The sequence below is a fragment of the Nesoenas mayeri genome (genome assembly GCF_963082525.1).
Source record: "Nesoenas mayeri genome assembly, chromosome: 15".
NCBI classification, from domain to species: domain Eukaryota; kingdom Metazoa; phylum Chordata; class Aves; order Columbiformes; family Columbidae; genus Nesoenas; species Nesoenas mayeri.
In genome coordinates, this window is record NC_137559.1 from 660066 (window position 1) to 680415 (window position 20350).

The 20350-nt window shown below is 44.9% G+C and overlaps 1 protein-coding gene across 1 annotated transcript in view; it reads left to right on the top strand.

Annotated features, from left to right (window-relative positions):
• Window positions 1-16448, top strand: part of TRRAP (transformation/transcription domain associated protein) — a 70978-nt gene extending 54530 nt beyond the window's left edge. The window contains exons 61-71 of the mRNA XM_080354043.1: window positions 31-232; window positions 1286-1450; window positions 3361-3451; window positions 4737-4936; window positions 5705-5966; window positions 9158-9383; window positions 9979-10196; window positions 11516-11700; window positions 12394-12597; window positions 13483-13677; window positions 15114-16448. Of these exons, the coding sequence (XP_080210169.1) occupies window positions 31-232; window positions 1286-1450; window positions 3361-3451; window positions 4737-4936; window positions 5705-5966; window positions 9158-9383; window positions 9979-10196; window positions 11516-11700; window positions 12394-12597; window positions 13483-13677; window positions 15114-15398 (2233 nt within the window). The 3' untranslated portion in view covers window positions 15399-16448. The remainder of the gene's footprint in view (window positions 1-30; window positions 233-1285; window positions 1451-3360; window positions 3452-4736; window positions 4937-5704; window positions 5967-9157; window positions 9384-9978; window positions 10197-11515; window positions 11701-12393; window positions 12598-13482; window positions 13678-15113) is intronic.
• Window positions 16449-20350: the final 3902 nt, after the last annotated feature.

Below are 20350 nucleotides of genomic sequence, written 5' to 3' on the forward strand. Positions count from 1 at the left end.
AGAGTGATATTTCTCCCGGTCGCACTGCAGGTCTGAAGAAGCGAACAAGGCGTTTTCGGCAGCGGTGCAGATGCACGACGTGCTGGTGAAAGCGTGGGCCATGTGGGGCGATTACCTGGAGAACATCTTTGTGAAGGAGCGGCAGCTGCACCTGGGCGTCTCCGCCATCACCTGCTACCTGCACGCCTGCCGCCACCAGAACGAGAGCAAGTCCCGGAAGTACCTGGCAAAGGTAACATCTCCATGTTGAGAAAGAGCCGCAGCTCCACTGCTTCGGAAAAGGCTGGGATGGTATCCGGTGCCCAGACCGGTGCAGCGACTGATGGAAAACTGTGATGGGGGTGGGAGGTTTGCATACGGCTACGTGTAACTCCTCGGGGAGTTTTCTGTAGGTTTGGAACCACTTTGTGGGAGAAAAGGGGTCAAACGCCATCCAGCACTCGGACTGCATGATGCAGGGAAATAGCTGCAGGAAGGCGTCGCATCCTTTGGTGCTTTAACATAACTTGATGTCTGTTTATCATACTATGGATAATTCATAGTAACTTTTACTTCAGTATTGTATTATACTCCAAATGAGCCTTTTCTGTAAATTTTTACTCTAATTCAGGAGAATTTCAGCCAAAGCTCTTTGTTTTATGTATTTGTCAGTTTGGGGATATTTACTTTAATATCTCTCATGATGGAAGTTTAAAAATGATAGCAGACTCTGCAATACAATCTATTTCAAATATGAAGGACAGCAGAGGTGGCGTCCATAGCGCTCTAAAGTGTATTGTTATCCTTGTCTGCTTGCAAAACTGTTAGTCATTTTAAGTCAGCACTTAATAGATTTGCATTTAAATTAAATTGTAGAAAAGATATAATTGGGGTGGACAGTTAAAATAATGAAAAACACTCAAAGAAATACTCAAGTTCTTGCGTCAGAGTTAATTTATCTGCATAGCAGACTTTAGGTTCTACAAACATGCCTCATTTTCCACCCACCCCCCAACCAAAAGCTTGAAGAATTTGTGGAATGCTTTTATGTTCACTGCCTTTCTTCTGGCTTCTTTCCTAGCAAGTAGTAAACTTAGATTTATTTCTCACATCCTTTAAATATGATTTTTAAGGGAAGGAATGGCGTTGGCCGGGCATAGCGAATGTAAGCTCTTGTGTCAGAGGCAACTTGAGCACGTGCAAGGACTCCACTACCACATTAATAAAACACCTGCGATGTTTGTGCATCGTGCTGATTGATGTGTCTTGAACGTAAGGCCTGAGATGTCCTCTTGGTTCTCCTCAGGTGCTTTGGCTGCTGAGTTTCGATGACGACAAGAACACGCTGGCGGACGCGGTGGACAAGTACTGCATCGGCGTGCCGCCCATCCAGTGGCTGGCCTGGATCCCGCAGCTGCTGACGTGCCTGGTGGGCTCGGAGGGCAAGCTGCTGCTGAACCTCATCAGCCAGGTGCGCAGCTGGGCGCTCCTCTTCCTTGGCCCTAAGCTTTGTTTTCAAAATGAGCCACAAATATTTTTCAAAGCAAATTAAGAAAAATACTATTGATTGCAGCTGTTGAGGAGTTTAAAAATGATCAGTAGAATATTATAAATTTCAAAGTGAGCGTTGCTTAATGAGATTAAATCCAGTGAAATTGTGTGCCATATGTGCATGGGGCGTTATAGCTTTCCCTCTGGAATTCTGTGTATTACATATTTATGAACATTATAGAGCACATTTAGAAATATATAGTTAAATGCTTGTAATGTAGGAGTAGGGATAAATAATTGTTAGCTTTAGTGACTAAAGGGCAAACTATTTCATTAGGGCTTTGTTTTTTATTGGACTTGATTTTAAAAAGCAAGGCGCTGTCTGTCCCCGTCAGGAATCTTTGCCAGGGGCTTTTTGCAGGCCGGGGCAGTGGCCGTGCTCCCTTCATCTGGTCATTCTTCCTCTTTCCTTCCACTCCTGCATTTCGAGATGTGGACCCGATCAGCTGTGTGGGTCCCTTCCAACTCGGGATATTCTATGATTCTGTGATACCAGCTTCTTTTATACTGTCCCTTTCAAATCTCTGAGAACGTGTATTTCTGTAGAGAGAGATTATGCACCTGTGTTTGCTGTGTACATAAATCCAGATGAGTATGTGTGTGCACATGTCCACATGTTTCCTTCCCTCTCGCTCCATAAAATTAAAATGAAACTTGGAAGGAGAGCCGGTGCACCTGAGCAGCTTACCAGAGCAAACTATCTGTGGCTGCATTTCTGGTGTATGTGGCTTGGTACTGGTTTAGAACAGCAGTCTGCTCACCTGTCTCCTGACAGCCGACAGCAAAAACTGATCTCAAGGAGCCGTAGACACTTTCATTTGTTGAGGTCTGTACACAGTTTTTAGAGATGATTGGAAGCTTGGCAGTCCTGCTGTCGTTGGGGCCCACGCTCATTGGGAGCACAGATAGTTTTGTTTATCTTGCCTTTAAACTTCAAGTCCGTGAAGGAATATGAAAGAAAAACCCATGACATTTTCTGTGTTACTAACTTAGAACTTCAGTGTGCAGAAGTACTAGAACCTACACCTTACAATTCTCCTCAAATAATTGACTCTTGGCTTGCAGCATGAAGCTTGTGTGTCAGGCCAGTAATCTGCCAGAAATACCACATTACTGAGCACTGAGGTGCCACTGCAGAATCTCTGCTGCTTCCCAGCCCCATTGGGGTGGAGGAGGAATCAATGCTTTAGGGAACTGTGGCTGCAGAAACCTCTGATCACGTCTGAGATGTGCGCTATCCCGGGTGGTACTTAGACACGTGGTTTCTGTAGTAGATACTGAGATGTGCAGATTTTAAAGGGGATGCGGAATGTTAATATCTCTCTTTTCTTTTTAATGGAAGCCATCAAATGTGTTTTGTTTTGGGGTGAAATTGGTGTCCTCGTACATTAAGTGCCACATTTAGGAGTAAAGTTACTCTCTAATGGGCCTTGTTATCAATATGGCGGGGCTCGCTGGGAGCCGTGGCCTCACGGAAAGCCTGACCGCCGTCATCATGTCCGTTTTCTGCCATTCTGCGCGAGTAAATCCTGGAGCCTGCCCAGCTGGTCCTCTGGCATTATGCTGCTGTCAGCTTTATTAGGCAATATGATCTGGAAGCCCTAATTAGTTAATGCCTTAGCAGTGTGTGCAGGGAGTTACCATTTAATCCTCTTCGGGTTTCTGTTACTGAAGGAATCCTTAATTTCTTAGTTTTCCATAAGCTATTCTGTAGCACAAGGAGCTGTTATCACTGCACTGCGCTCATTTCCAAAGGGGCGCCGTGTGCGCGGCTCCGATCCGCGGTCAGGTTCCCGTCCTGAGAGCCGTGTCCGTGTGTATCCCGCACAGGTGGGCCGGGTCTATCCGCAGGCCGTGTACTTCCCCATCAGGACCCTGTACCTGACGCTGAAGATCGAGCAGCGGGAGCGCTACAAGAGCGGTGAGCCTCTGCCCAGCCACTCCTCAGGCTCCTGGGGACGTGGGACTTGGGCTTTCACCTCATTTTCCTGGGAACACGGTTTCTCTAGAAATGGTACCAACTTACCGAGGCCAAGGAAAGAAATATTGATGAACTTTGTTTGCATTCGGCTGTTCCTATGAAATTAGATCTACAGATGGCTTGAGCTGTCTTGAATTAAATATTCACCAATAGTTTAATCTCCTTCATTCTTATATCACCTTATTTATTGAGAATCACATGTTCTTTACTGGATTCTCACCTTTAAAAATTGGTGGAGAGGTAGAAAATTCCTGGATTACCGGTACGGAAGAGCATCATAGTGTTCTAAGATGTTCCAGTCTAATTTGGATTAAAAGCACAAACCATGGGATATTCAATTTCTTTCCAAGGCTGTCAAACTTTTAAAAATAATTTAACACAAGGTGAATACTCTGTACTTCTCCACAATAACTTCTTATGGTGAATTTGCAAGTAAGTAGAATCCTATTTAGAATTGTTATGTCAATGATTCCCCAGAGTTAAATTCTCCTTTTGTCGTGCGTGATTTCCGGGGCGTCCCAGGAGAGCGGCTCGGAGAACTCCAGCCGAGCTGCGATAAAGCGTGTTGTGAAAAACGTGCAGCCCCCTCGGAGCTGATCCAGAGCACAGTGATGGACGGGACGGGACGGGACGGGACAGGATGCTCCTTTGGAGCAGCAGGAGGTGCCCGTGTGCCCCAGCACTTCACTGCGCTCACGTCCAGTGACGGGGGTCTCTGTGCAGGCAGGGGGTGTCCTCGGAGAGCACAACTTGGCTGGGTCACCGAGGAACTTGTACTGAAGTGACACCCGGCCATGATGTGTGTGTTGCACCAGCATGTTCATCCTGCAGTCAGGTGTGACAGGTCTCCCCAAAAGGAGGGGAGCAAAACGCCCATGATGTAGATAATTTGATCCTGTGTTGAACCACGTCAGCTACTTCTGGAGCGTGGTTTGGCGGTGTGAAAACCAAGGCTGCACCTCCCACGTGTTTGTACACAGTGTTTCTGTTGCTCTGAGTTTGAAGTCTGGACCCTTGAGCGGCATTCGGAGCAGAGTGTCTGCTTTCAAAAAAATAATTCTTTCTAAACTACACAATTTTTCTCAATTGTTTTGAAATTCAGTAGGTAAAACATGACTAATACTTAAAGCAAATCCAGAGCAAATTCTTGGATCAATTTATTTCGTGCAGGCATCTCCCAAGTTGCTGAAAGGTGATTCTAATACTTTTAAATGTCGCGTTGCAGACTCGGGGCAGCAGCAGCCGAGCTCGGTTGGCAACCAGTCGCACTCCGCATCGGACCCCGGGCCCATCAGGGCCACCGCGCCCATGTGGCGCTGCAGCAGGATCATGCACATGCAGCGGGAATTGCACCCGACGCTCCTGTCCTCCCTGGAGGGCATCGTGGACCAGATGGTCTGGTTCAGGGAGAACTGGCACGAAGAGGTATTTGGCTTGAATACGCTTTCATATGTATAATACGTATCGTCCGAGGAAAAGTTAACTGCAAAATATTTATCTAGAATGCTTTTTACACATTAAAACATAACTATTTGTTTTGATTGGTAAACTGATTTATTTGTAGAACTGATTGTGCTGATTGGAGTTTTAAGGAGCTTGGTTATTTCTGGAAGAAATACAGAGCTTTCCCAAAACGATCAGTTTGATGAAGGCCTCGAGGGTATACGCTGTCGCTTGCACTAACTGAACACTGATGTTGTTGCACCATGTTTCGGAGGTGGCCGTTTCCTCCTTGGCCTGGTGTCAGTGACAGGCGGTGATTGTTCTCTGAGCTGGAGTTGCACTGGAGCAGATGGACGTGCCGCTCCACTCCTGCTCTAATACCCACCTCTTGAATCTCGGGCTGTTCTGTTCTGTCTACCTGGAACAGTGTTTGTTCGAAGAAGGATTCCTCATATCACACAATTTTCTAATATATCATAAAATATGAAATCTAGAACTTAGCTGTGGTCTAAAGAGCACGGTGCACTTCGATGCAGCTTTTCCGCTGCTCCCTCTGGTCACTTGCAGGTGAAGAGGAGTCAGGACTGTCATTGTGACCGAGCCTCTGATGCACTTTAAAAATACAGTTTTAAATAAATATTTCAGAGAGGATACATTTCCTATATAAAATGCAGGGGAGGAATAAATACTTGGTGTCGAATCAGAAGGCCTAATCTTGCTGACTGTTCTGTGTGGTTTTTAAATCCTCAGGTTCTTAGGCAGCTGCAGCAGGGCTTGGCAAAGTGCTATTCGGTTGCCTTTGAGAAAAGTGGAGCCGTTTCAGACGCCAAGATCACTCCTCACACGCTGAACTTTGTCAAGAAGCTGGTGAGCACGTTCGGCGTGGGGCTCGAGAACGTCTCCAACGTGTCCACCATGTTTTCCAGCGCGGCCTCCGAGTCGCTGGCTCGCAGAGCACAGGCCACGGCTCAGGATCCCGTCTTCCAGAAGTTAAAAGGGCAATTTACCACAGGTAAATGTTGAAAAGGAGTTTTAAGTGTTACTTCTAATCTTCAGAGAAAGTTCCTCCCTTCAGCTCAGCTGTGAAAACGTTCTGCTTTTTCATTCTTCTTCCAATATTTTTCCTGAGAGAAATTTCAGAAAATAGCACCTTTCTGTCATTCACCACACCTGAAATAGTTTGTTCCAGTCTTGTGTGGAGTAGTAACAATGATTCAAGTGAAGAAGAGACCTTGCTATAGAGAATGAGTATATTGTTGTAGTTTTATTACCTAAAACTGTGGTCAGATCGCATGTGTTTAACGATAAATTAGATGACTTCACTGCAACAGTTTTGCAGATTGCGTCGAGCCGCCGGCCGCAGGTGAGGGGCCGTCGCCATCCCTGTCCTGGGGTGCTGCCAGATCTAATGAAATATCCCCCCCGCAACTCCAAACCGAAATATGGTGTCAAGTCTTCCAAAACAGTCTGCTTCTGATGAACAGCATTACTGTTGTGTTCTGGATAACTAGATTATAAAGATCCTATTACATGAATTTACATCATTGTTAGGTAAATTGAATCAATAACTTTAATCAGAACTAATAAAAAAGATACTTAAGGGAAGTAGTTTCTTTCCCTGATTTGTTTTCTGTTCCGGTGGAGTTGCATGTTGAAGTATCTCATGTTGATTTGAAATTCTGAGGAGAGCTTGTGCACAGCAGAGCACGTTGTTGCTGCGTGTTCTGCAAAGCGTCAGTGTCACGCAGCTTGTACGGCAGAAGGTGACATTGAGCGGCATCAGTGTGTGGATTGTCAGGATTTTGAGGTTTGCATGTATCTCTCTGAACTACATCTGCCTTTCCTTAGGGTTAACTGTAGAATTAGAGGAGAAGGAACAACTGGGTGTGGATGGTGGTGGCATGGTGGGGTGGGTTGGTTGGTTGGTTTTAACCGCATAATTCAGACTCGGTAGTTGTTCAGAACTGGACAGACAGAATGTTTGTGGAGAGCTGGGTTTTCATCCTTGTCTGATGTGCTGTTCTGTTCACCCTGCTGGGACCGGCTTAGATGATTCTGGCATGAGTTAAAACTATCATCTGAACTGTTATAGTGACTTAACAAACGTCCCCTTTCCACGTCAAGCTGGTTCCTCTGCAACAGTGAACCTGGCATTGAAAAGGTATTCTTTTTAGAATCCTAAGTTACATAAAGTTGCCTTTAAGTTACAACTATCTGAGGTCAACACAGCTACAGAGCTTTTGCAGAGTTTAACAGGTTAAACTGATCAATATACTTATGCATTTTTGTATTTAATTCATTATGCTGAAAAAACAAGCCAAGTTTTTTATTAGTTTTGTAAGGATAGTAAAATGTACCTGAATGAACAGGATTGTAATGACTGTACTAAGATACGAAAGGGTGTTTGAACACGTGAGGAAGCGTTTGTAATCACGCCTGCCGTGTCCTTTGTCACACCGGCACGCTGTGTGTGGTGGTGATGCTCAGTACCGGTTGCGTTGAGACGATGGACAGATAATACAGCGGTTGCCTCGTTTCAGAAGCGTCCAAGGCAAGGAGCTGGCTTGGAGGAAACTGTTTTCTGCAGTTATTTCCAGACTAATGCTGACAGCTCTGTTTTACAGACACTTTCAACTGTTGGGTTGCATAAGCTCCTCCACCAACATCTGAGTTGCCTCTCGATTCCTGTTTGGAGCCGCTGGGGACTCTCACAGCGTTTCTTACCTGCTCAGTGCTTCATCTGCAGCCGTCTGCGCCGCTGGAGCTTTGATAGGTCATCTTTGCCCATCCCAACATTAGATATTTTAAAACCAAATTCCTCTTTGAATATTTTCCCGGCACTTCAAACGCACAGCTCCTCGCCCATCTGTTCTCTGTTGCCTCTCTCCTGTTCTGCTAAACCTTTGACATCAAAGAGCAGGCGGGTGCTGACGCTGCTCCCCGTGGGCGCGCTCGGAGCTGCGGGAGCTGCCTCCATTGTTTTCTGTGGGCAGATGACAGCGAGTTTGGACCGTGCTGCTCTCTGCGGCCGTCCCTCCACCACAGCCAAATGAGAGCGGAAAATTCCAAAATATACCCTGAAAGGGCAAGATAATTTTCTTGAGAGTTTTGGCACCTGGCACAATGAATTCTGCACTGCGAATGGAAACTGTAATCACAGGGAGGCTTCTTAAGTGCTGCTGTTCTCTGAAGTGTGGGCAAAGGGCAGACAGAAGAGCTCTGGTATTCATTTGCAGCTTTTCTAAGGGTTTTTAGTTCTCAGAGCAAGCACAGCAGCACTGGGCCGCTCCTTCTTTACTTCCCTTTGGAGTTTTATCTAACAGGACTTCACCCAGAAGATCCAGATGAAGAATTGCCGTCATCATATTTGACCATATTTGACCTTGGTCTTGTCTCTGCAGCCCTGGTTTTCCAGAGCTGAGGATACACCCGAGTCCTGCTCTGTGTCTCCGCTTGCTTGGCACTGACATTTTTCATGTTTGTTGGTGCTTCCCAAAGTTCTTGTGAGAAAGTCCAGAGTTTATAACTGTCTGAATCACCATGTCAAAAGCAAGACAGGTCTTCTCTCGGAGAATGCCTGCATCTTCTTCAGTAGCACGTGTGTGAAGGATTTGAACGGCTCTGCAAAGCCAAGCTTACCTTTCAGCCCTAAGTGGCATCTGACATGATGGGAGTCCTGGCTTTGCAGGTGCAGATCTTGGGGTTGTGAACTCTAAGTGTAATCAGACTTTGTTTATGGTCAGAAGCATCTTTACAATCTTGCAGATGAGCTGTTGCTTGCTCTAGAAGCTTTGGTTGCCTGTTAGTTTTCACTGATTGGAGCTGTTTTCTGCCAGTTGATTAGAAGGCTTTTTGTTGGTTGGTGAGTCTTGGTTTGAAGGTGTGGGTTTGGTCGGGTGTTCTGTTTGTTTTGTTTGGGGTTTTGTGTGTGGTTTTCTTTGTTTTCTTCCTTTTTTTGTCCGTTTAGTGCCTGGGGACAGGGCGACGCTGCTCTGCGACACCACACTGCACCCACCTCTGCACCGCTCCGCAGAGCAGCTGCCGTGCTCCGGGACTCCTCAAAGCATTTTGCCTGAGGGCGCGTGGCTCAAAGAGCCTCTTTGAAAGTGCAAACTTCAGACACTCATAGCTAAATACATGATATCCAATTGGAAACACTGAGGATGTAGAGATATAGATGTATATTTCTTTTTTCTCTTTTAGACTTTGACTTCAGTGTACCAGGGTCAATGAAACTTCACAATCTTATCTCTAAACTGAAGAAGTGGATCAAAATTCTGGAGGCAAAAACCAAACAGCTACCGAAGTTCTTCCTCATAGAGGAAAAGTGCCGCTTTCTGAGCAATTTTTCAGCTCAAACTGCAGAAGTAGAGATACCCGGAGAATTCCTCATGCCAAAGCCAACACATTACTACATCAAGATCGCAAGGTAACCGGAAATACCCTGGGGGGGTTGTCATTCTGCAAACAGAGAGAAAATGAAAACCTCCCCTATCCATCCATCCATCCATCCATCCATCCATCCGCTCCGTTAAAGCAGATGTTGTGTACATTTCACATATTTAAATTGCATATGTGGAGACGTACTTTGGTATATGCCTTTATTTTTTTCTTTCCTCCTCCTCCGGTAACTGTACATTGCCTGAGCAACCGTGCTGTTATATCAAGAGTATGTTGGGTTTTCTGTTGCTATAAGTTGAGATTAGTTCTCCTGTTGTAGTCAGTAGTGGTACCAATCTTCAAAATGGTGATAAAGGCCTGACCTGATGATTAATGTTGTGCAAGAACTGTGTTTGCTTAGAAACAAATAAACAGAATCAAACAGAATAGCTTTTTTACTACAAAATAGAAACTGTGTGCTTGCTGGGTAAGAGTTGTACCTGGTAATACTGTTGTGCTGGTTTTGTTGTTGTTTGGTCGTTTTGGGTTGTTGGTTGGTTGTGGGTGGTTGTTTTGCTCTTCCGTCAGGATCTGGTATCAGAGGAGTCAGCTCAGGTGCTTTGGTACCCTTGTCTTCCTCCCAGGTTTATGCCCAGAGTGGAGATCGTTCAGAAGCACAACACGGCGGCCAGGCGGCTGTACATCCGCGGCCACAACGGCAAGATCTACCCCTACCTGGTCATGAACGACGCGTGTCTGACGGAGTCGCGCAGGGAGGAGCGGGTGCTGCAGCTGCTGCGCCTGCTCAACCCCTGCTTGGAGAAGAGGAAGGAGACCACAAAGAGACATTTGTTCTTTACAGGTACTCAAAAGGGACATTTTAGATTCTTTTAAAATACGTGTTATTCTCAAAGATAAGAATTGCTAAAGTTTTTGCAAGCTACTAATCACTGATGCTGAAGTTGTGGAGCATTCAGAAGGTAAATCACGTCTGTCTGGGTAATGAGTCTTTTGTGGCATGGCAGCACCTCTGAAGCAGCCGATTGCATGTGATCCGAGGCTGTTTTTAGGAGAGGTGACACAAATCACTTATGGTATGAAGTTCAGTTGTGAATAACGCACATAAGGCAGAGGATGCACAGAAATACATCCTCTGTATAACATTATTAGTAATGTCACACATTTTCTTTCAAAGAGCAGTTTTTCAGCTCTGGCGTTTTTGGGGAGAATTCTGTACCTTGTGGTCTGATACTATTTGAAAGAACCTAAAGAGCATTCATTCTGTGCTGCCAGAGGCTAATGGGAGCAGAGCAGAAGAAACAGCTCATTAGGAGCCCGTCCTTCTGCAGAATGTATTTTGAAGAAATCACATCAAACAACTTAAATGCATTTGAGCGACTTTTCCCTGTATTTCTGAGGTTAATCATTGTTGCTCCCGAGCGAGCTGAGCAGAGGACGGCTCTGGTGTGGCTGCGGCGTCTGTGCCAGTGTCTGTGGAGGGGCCGCGCAGGGGCCTGGGTGATCCCCGTGTGCGTGGAGGTGGGGACGTGTGGAGCACTCGGGACGGTCCAACAGCTCTTGAGCACCATCACACTGCAAACAGGGTTTCTGCCACTTCACTACTCATCAGGAAAAGCTCAGTGGTTTAAGTGTTATTACTACTGAATACCTCCTTGTGTCTTCCTAATGTTATTTTCAAATAGTGTCATTTAAACGTATATTCCTCAACTATATTAAGATTTTTTTCCTCCAGTTTTTCACTTTAAATACGCTGTGGAGTTCAGTAGTTTTGCTCTTCAGAGTCATTACTATTGACATAATGTCATGTAATCAGATACTACAAACCAGTTTGCATCTCAACAAAATATTACCCTCTTTTCTGCAGATAAAGAAAAGTAGGAAGTATAACGACTTCTCGGGGCCTTTTTGCAAAGATAATGGAGATGTTTCTGTTGAGGTTATAAAATTGCTGTCATACTTGCTGTCTTTTTAACTGAGCTTGTGAATTAGTTATGAGTGTAGGAATAAGAATTTTCTCTTGGCACACTTTGGTTGCTTATCACAGTCGTGTTTCAAGGGCTGATACTTGCATGCTGGTTCTCTGTTGGTGTCTGGGTTATGGTTTAACGGTGTCCTTTGTCTGCTCTGTCTGTGCACCCCGCGCCCCATTCCCGCCCGCAGTGCCCCGCGTTGTGGCGGTTTCCCCGCAGATGCGCCTGGTGGAGGACAACCCCTCCTCGCTGTCGCTGGTGGAGATCTACAAGCAGCGCTGTGCCAAGAAGGGCATTGAGCACGACAACCCCATTTCCCGCTACTACGACCGGCTGGCGACGGTGCAGGCCCGGGGCACGCAGGCCAGCCACCAGGTAGGAGCGTGCGGCGGGAGCTTTGCCTCTGGCTCCTGCCGCGGCCAGTCCCCCCCCGGCCCCGCGCCTCTCACTTGATGTGAGACGTGTATTTTGCAGAAGGGGTATTTTGGGGTTTTTGTGTGGTTTTGGTTTTGCTCAATGTTTTCTTGGGAACTCTTACATCTCCTTGGTGTTTTAGATTATCTTGGAAAGCTAAAAATAACCTATATTGGTTTTACTGTGGGCTTTTTGAGTAACTGCACCTGCAAACAGACAAGGCGCTGATTGCTTTTTGGCCACTCCAGATAGTGCTTTGAAAATCATTAATTGATAACATGAGAAACAACATTTCACATCTGTTTTCTTCTAAATCTTGAATAGGAGATATTTCAGATCAGGTTATACAATGTTCCAGACACAGGTTTTCTGACAGGCCTGTTTGCAGTTCCCATGCTTACATGGTTTTATTAAAAATCTAGTCTTTTCATATAAAAAATACTTTCTAGCTGTGCAGAGGATGGGCTAACAAATATTATGCGTGTTTTGCCCAAGATGTCAGGAAACAATGTAGGAGTGAAAGCGTCCCAGGTTCAGGATGCTTGTCCAGAGCGGGACGCGGCAGCTGAGCGCTCTGCCGCTGCCTTGGCAGAGCTGTCTGTCGCTAGGAAGCGCACTCAGAATGACCTTTCTACTCCTGCCGCTCACACGTAGGTTCTCAGAGACATACTCAAGGAGGTGCAGAGTAACATGGTGCCGCGCAGCATGCTGAAGGAGTGGGCTTTGCATACCTTCCCCAATGCCACGGATTACTGGACCTTCCGGAAGATGTTCACCATCCAGTTGGCCTTAATCGGCTTCGCAGAATTCATCTTTCATTTAAACAGACTCAACCCTGAAATGCTGCAGATTGCCCAGGTAGGATTTAGTTTGTTCTAGATGTGTACTGGCATCTGTCACCAATGGAAATTTGACTGTACTTTTGAATAATGAGTCAAAACGGTAATTCGACGTACATAATTAACAGAGCATTTCAGCAGGCTCTTCATTATCTGTGACTGTGATTGCACATCATGGAGGTAGTCATTTAAACTGCCGTCCCTGTGGACGTCAGCTCCAGCTTCTGTGCTAGGAGTTTAGAACTTTGTCTGCAAAATAGTTCTTAGATTTTGGAATTGTTCGTGTAAATGACTGATAGGTCTCTTTTTAGTCCTTCTTTGAATATATCTGTGTCAAACAGATTTAAAACAAATTAGAACTTCATTTTCGTAAAGGGAAATACCCTTGTTCAAATGCTGTTCCCTTTTCAGCATTGCCGTCACGTCAAGCTGCAACTCCTATTAATAGTGATTTTTCTGTTTAACATGTAAAATGAGGTTTGCCACCTTAGCAGGGCAGAGGTGGTATATATTAAAGTCTTAATGCCATTTTAATGCATGGAGGGCTGTACTTCATATAGTGATTAGGATTCTTTAGTCCCTCTAGATGAGTCTTCAGCTGCTTACCCAGAGTGGGCAGAGATCTGTCTGTTTGCATGATCCCTATAGACCATGCTACACGAGAATCTGTTCCTTAAGTTTGATATTGCAATAATTCGTATTTAGTAAGGGGGTTTGGACGCAGTTTTTGGGAGAACACCCGGCTTTGTGCATGACTTCAATGTTAACGTTTTTGCTCAAAAAAATGTTTGGCGGAAGGAGTAAAAAGCTGTTGAAGTATTATCGGTGCTCTGAGTATGAACAGTGAACAAAAACCCAACCTCTTTTATTTTCACTAATGAAAAACGGTTCCTTTTAACCCCAGGATACCGGCAAGCTGAACGTAGCGTACTTTCGCTTTGACATTAACGATGCTACCGGGGATCTGGATGCCAATCGCCCGGTCCCGTTCCGGCTCACCCCGAACATCTCCGAGTTCCTCACCACCATCGGGGTGTCCGGGCCCCTGACCGCGTCCATGATTGCGGTGGCTCGCTGCTTCGCTCAGCCCAACTTCAAGGTTTGCTTATCTTGCCAAAGGTTGTTTGCAGGCTTGTGAAATCTGACATTTTATAAACTAAGCAGCGCTTTCTTGGTTAAGGCCACGGCAGAACCCAGGTGGAACGCCTGCAGTTTGCCTTTGGGAAAGAACTGGAGGAAGATGGGTGTAATTCAATTCTTTGTCCAAACGTGTGTACTCAGGCTGACTGTTTCAGTGCTCTGGCCTCCAGTCAGTACAAATGCTGGCAGTGGGAAATAGTAGAACGACAAATGCAACATCATCTAGAATCTTCATAATAATCTGTGACTAGAAGTGCATCTTGGCCCTTTGTCAGCGGAATAGAATGCTGAAGATATGCTGTTGCTTGATGGATTCTGGCTCTTAGCAGAGCGTAGTTTTCTAAAGGAATTGTCTACCTTCCTTTTCAATTCTAAGGCTTTCCAAAAATGAGGCATCTTGCACTTAAGCAAGCGATTTGCACCAGAAAGACGTTGCACATAATGTACCGTGGCTGCGGTGTGAGCCAGTTCCTTTTCAAAGGATGGAGAATATCCTGAAGTGATTTTCTCTTTATCTGTAACACAGAAAGCCGTGTTAGACTGTTCTTTAATGAAGTATCATCTTCCCTTACGAAGCCGTGCATAGACATGCAAATGAATTTGCTGACATCACCTGGCGTTTCAAAATCTGAACGACGTATGCCCAGTGTGGCGTATATTTAATAAGTGTTTATGTAGTGTTTATGGCCTCATACTTAGATGTGTTATAAGATGTTTTATTTTTTATGTTCAAACGTTGAATTTGACCCAGACTGGGTGTCTAAACGTTTGTTCTAGAAGGTCACGGCTGCTGGAGCTGACAGAGCAGTGTCAGTAACATAACTCAGTGAGGAGAAAAACCAGGAAACCATTTGTTGCAGGCATTGCTTATTCATCCAAGGATAGAACTGGCCTATATTTACATATGTATGTATGCATATTACATACATATGTATATATGTTGCAGTCTTTCCCTATTTGGCAGAAAGCTCTATTCTCTGAGAGCATAGTTGTTCTGAAAAAACAAAACACAACCAAAAGAACCCCAAACAAAAGAGTTTTGCAAAGCACTTTGCACAAGAGTTCTGTGAATGTGTGGGGAAAGTCGTAAACATAGAAGAGTCCTTTAAAAATAGAATATACATGACTGTATTTTTCCATGAAGATCTTAATAGATGTCATAGTTTATGTCGTTTTTCATTTCTGTAGAAGTCATTGTGTTGTGTTTTCATGAGAGCTCTTTATGAAAAGAGAGGAAATAGTGAAGACAGTTGGGCACCACACGTTTCGAAAAGACCGAAACTGCTGAGTGGGAGCAAAAGCGTCAGAATGCTGTTTGCTAAAATCTGCTTACAGTTCTATAATCTGTTGGTTCTTTGGATTAAGTAACTAGTCTGATTGTTCTCCTTCATGTAGGTGGACGGCATCCTAAAAACCGTGCTGCGGGATGAGATCATCGCGTGGCACAAGAAGACGCAGGAGGACACGTCGTCGCCGCTCTCGGCGGCCGGGCAGCCGGAGAACATGGACAGCCAGCAGCTGGTGTCGCTGGTGCAGAAAGCCGTGACGGCCATCATGACGCGCCTGCATAACCTCGCGCAGTTCGAGGGGGGCGAAAGCAAGGTGAACACTCTGGTGGCAGCTGCCAACAGCCTGGACAACCTGTGCCGGATGGACCCTGCCTGGCACCCCTGGCTGTGACCTGACACTTCTCCATAGCTCCTTTTGCTGCTCTTTGTGGTGTGGGCCGTATATTGTGTTAAGAAAATGTGAACAACGCTTGCCAGACCACAGTTACCGTCACACCGCGCCTGTCGGTCCTTTCAGTCCTGTTTACAGTAACGTGACAGTTTTAATTTCAGGAGGGGACATTTGCTCCCGTTTAAGAAATGTTGTTAAATATGCAACAGCAGCTTTCACAAATAGCTCAAAATGAGGAGAGGAAACTTAAATAGTGTACAGAGAAATCTTATTTTATGATGAGGACTATCAAACTAGCACTGTTAGATTTGGGCTCTGCCATTCTTGATAACCTGCAGTATATAAATTTTTTATACAATAGTAATTATTTAAAAGAAAAAAGTATTCCCAGTTACTGAATTTTGTGAAATTTTAGTTAATCCTTGCCCCTTCATTACACCAAATTGAAGGCACAAATAAATACTCTTCCTTTAAGTTTGCTGCAAATTTACATGTGCAAAGTTGGTTTGTACAGAGAATTTTGTACCCAATGTATAGAGGTGACTTTTTGTCGTCACTGGGAAAACGATGATCAAACGGTGCTTTTCTTGGAGCACGAGCTGTGTACAGTGGAAGTGTAAACCAGGGAGTATTTGCTTTAGTTGTGGACAGTGTTTGGCGGGGGGGAAGCTTGTAAAAAGAATGGAACAAGTCATCCTTTGATACGTGTACCTGGCTGTAATAGGTAAGAGTCACTCTTACAAAGTTCTCTCTCTCTTTTAATGTTTAGAGTTGCAACAGCTTCTTTAGCAGGAGTCTGTTTCATTGGAACTTAAGAAAATATCATTTTAATGTTTCACTCGTTGTTCTGTTGTGTTAGCAATTTTTATAAAACGTCGGTGTTGAGAATGTTAAATTTGTACAGAGTGATTTTTTTCCAAAATAAATATTTTGTAAAACTCAACAGTATTTATTTTATTGAGAGTATTTTTAATACTATGGACCAAACAGAAAAGTCTCCAAAGCAAGTGCAACCTTTACTAATGAAAGCAGCCTGTGTGTTAAAGGTGATGACTGTATTGATGAGATGTGGCGTCATGTTCTCATGTACGACGTTGAATTTGTTTGCAGAGGAACTGCACACAGGAGGTATGTATATGACAAGAATTTCTTCATTCAGCGTACAGTCTTTCTTTCTAGCTGGTCAATTAATGTGTTAACCGGCTGTTTTCTAGAAGTCTTGCTTTAAACAGAATAATCTGTTTTGCATCTACAAGAAACTCAGCTTTTAAGCAATTGTTCAGAAGTCAAGATGATACCTGCAGGTGAACTCTGTTAGGGGATTCTGCTCTTCCCACAGAAACGACGGTTATCTTGGTTGCCCTGCCAAAGGATGGGCTCTCTGTCTTTTAAATGTTTTATTAATAACGGGTCAACAGGTTCTTTAGAGGTTTCAGAACAACACGAGGGGCATACTTGAAGTCAATGAGCACCGTCCAGCACTGTGCTGTCCGTCAGACCAGGGGAGTTTCTATAGACAATCTGGTGACTTTTCCTGGCTGGGTGAGCTCAGCTGCACGTTATCAGAGGAACAGCATCTAACTCTGGTTACCTGCAGCTTGCGTAAGTGTGGCTGTAGTCAAGTCGTTACGCAAACGCAAAGCATCATTTACTTTCCACAGGCCTCTTACAGAGTTGCAAAAAGACCTGTTCCTTTCATCCTTGCAGCCACCAGCAGGAGCAGTGGATGGAGAAGGAACCCGAGCGTCAGCAGGGCGCGGGGGACACGTCCCGCTGCGGGTCATCGCGTTCGACAGTTCTGCCAACGCCACGAGCGGCGCGGAACCTGCTGCACCTGCAATGTATGTATGTCTGTCTATACAAGTATATATGTAAGTACACAGACGGTTTGCAGCCATCACTGCAACGTGAACTAAAATCGTTTTATTAAGTTGATGAATTAAAACCCTTGAAGGCCAAGTGTTAAATAGGTTTTGACTGTACGACGGTACAGCCGGTACTCGCTGAGCTCCAGCAGACGCATCGTAAGCATTTACTCCTCTAAAGTTTACAAAAGAGTGGCAGCCAGCTGCTCGTGGCCACGTGGTGACAGGTCAGGCTGGTCACTTCGTGGGCTTGAGATGCCGGCATTTAGAGCAAGGGGCTGAAGCCGATCTGCTTCCGGCAGTTCCTGCATGAATCAAAGGATTTGCCGTGGGATTTGGCTGGGAGGAAGATTTTATTACTTCTCACTGGACACATTTTCTTCTAGATTATGGTTCTTTTTCCCTGTATGATGAATTAATCATGGCCCCTTTATTGCTATGCTTCTATATCGAAGAGAGGATGATAGTCATGCTGTACTTAGTATATACAAGTGGAAGCTCAAATACCTGAATGATAAGGACTATATAAGGATTTAGAAAACCAACATATCTTCTTTTTTGTATTTGGCAAAGACTCGCTTCCTTATTGAAATCATGTTGGCAAGAAGAATCTGAACTTCTTATAAAACAAAACGCTTCCTGCATGTGTCACAACACCGTCTGCACGCAGTCATTCACAACGAAGCTTAGTGCTTTCATGGGGGGAATTGTTGGCTTCCTTTTATTAGAGACTGTAACGTTTGTAGCTGTGAATATGACACATGCTGCATCAGAGGAGCTGTGGTATTTTTTCCTTAATCATTTGCATGTCTTAGATATGTCCGATCCTGGGAGATGACAGCATTCCCTGACAGGAAATCATCAGATAACTGAGCCGCTTGGCTGTTCATGATGGAAATCATAATGGAAAAATGAGAATTCAAGTTAAAAGAGACAAATTTTGTTGGTTTTAGATTTGTGGCATCTCTCTTATCTATTCAAATGTACTCCTGAAAGAAAACCTGGGGGCTGAGGGAGCAGAGCTAAGAGGGAAAAGAGTTATTTTAATGAGGTCCCTGACAGCGTTAATGTGCAAATGTTAATACTTGGTTCCCTTATTCATGAATATATGCTATGGATTTACAGAGTCTTACCCCAGAGTTTTACCACTGCCTCCAAGGAGTTAAATCCTGAAAGCTTCTCGTTATACATGAACATGCTCAGAGTCTGGAGGAAATCTTCTGATGTATCTTGTATCAGCAGCAGCGTCCATTAGCAGGTAAGTGGTTTGATGTCGTAGAGTATATGAAGTTCCTGATTATCTTCACAAACATGTGCCATATATCTTAGCTGCTTTCAATTTTTTATGATTGTAGATAAGGTTTTCCTCTGTCTCATTAGTTCAGATATATGCTCAATATGCATCTTGCTGAGCAGATACTTGAAAGTGAAATACATTAATTGTCGATTCACTCTAAGTATTCCCTTTAAGGTTTCCTCCTTCAGATTAGATATTACACAAAAAATCCCCATGTTATTACTTTGTAAAATCAAATGCTTGAGAATTAAAAGAGATCAAATTTAAAACTGTCTCTGAAATCGTGTGCATGGGCATTATGTCATTCCTAAAATTCCTCCAGGCTGGTTTCTTTGGCTGGTTGGATTTTGTTCTCCTCTTCCCTCTGAGTCCTGGGCAGATGTGGCTGCATCTTCCCGAGGGTAACTGGTGACCAGCCCGTGACACCCAAGTTGTGCCAGCCTGATTTTAAGTCAGTATGAAATGTGTAGAGCTATACATGTCGGTGGAGTTTCGCACACGTACCTCTATTGGTATGAAATGGGCTTTATGGTATGTAACCTGAGTGACAGAAATTTCAGTAACTAAGAAGCAGATTTGGCGTGGAAAAACTGTAGACAAAAATGTGAGCTGTGGGTTTTATGTGGAGAATAAATAGTTGCCAGGTTTCTCAAATTATACTGTATTATTTCAGTCTCCTGATTTTTGTAAACATGTTTGGCTCCATCTTGATTAGATGCTGCTGCTGCAATTTAACCATTTATTATTACAGTCTGCTCTCAAAGTAAATGATCAGAATTCATTTAAGTGAATTATGCTCCAAAACAAAATCATTTGACTTTAGTTGGGTATTTGAGTCCACCCTCTGAAACTGGTGTGCCGCTTCCCTCTCCTGTAATTGGGCTGTCCATGAACTGTCAGATACAAAGGGAACAAGTGAGAGATTAGTTATTACTGGAAGAAGATGACTCAAAGCATTTCAGCAGCAGACAATGAAAGCTCTGTTTCATAATGGCAGTAGAATAATGTTGCTTTTAAGGCTGCTATCTGTTTCAAATATGATGTATTAAATGTTCTTTTGTGGTGCAGAAACCTATTCAGGGAGAAGAATTCACACTCACAGGAGCTTTTAATCAGCTCAGTGTGGGTGCGTTTCACGTTCAAGGGGTTCGCGAGCGCACGTGCGAAGCGGCGCGCGCGGTGCTCGTGCTCATGCGCGTGGTGCTCGTGGTGCTCATGGTGCTCGTGCGCGCGGTGCTCGTGCGCTCTCGCGTCCGCGGCGCCGCGGGCTCCTCTGGCGCTGCGCGGCATGGCCGCCGAAGGAGCTGCTGCAAACGCGGGAAACACTAACAAACAAAAAGGTGTGAAGTTGTTAACTTCAGAATTTCATCTCTTGACTGAGGCCTTTGCATTTGCTCTAAATCAGCACCGCTTTTCCCTGAGCGTTTCAAGAAAGGAGCAGAGGAAATGCTGCTTCTGTGTCAGCCATGTTGCCTCCGCTCGCCGCTTTCAAACTTCTCCCTTCCCACTTAAAATCTAATACTTTATTGCATAAATCCTTCATTTCTTGGAGTTACCCCACAGCCAACACCACGTCTGTGTGTAAACGCCCGGGTCTGGGCTCCTGTGAGAGGGGCTGCAAGGCGGCCCTGCAGGGCCGGTTCCAGCCGGTTCCGGCCGGTTCGGGGCGCTCCGGAGCACCTGGCGCCGCAGGGCGGAAGCGGCAGCGGTGCCGGGGCCGGCTGGGTGACCCCTGCAGGGCAGGGGCGCGGGAGCAGGCGAGAGCTGTGGAGACGGGGAGGAAGGGGCAG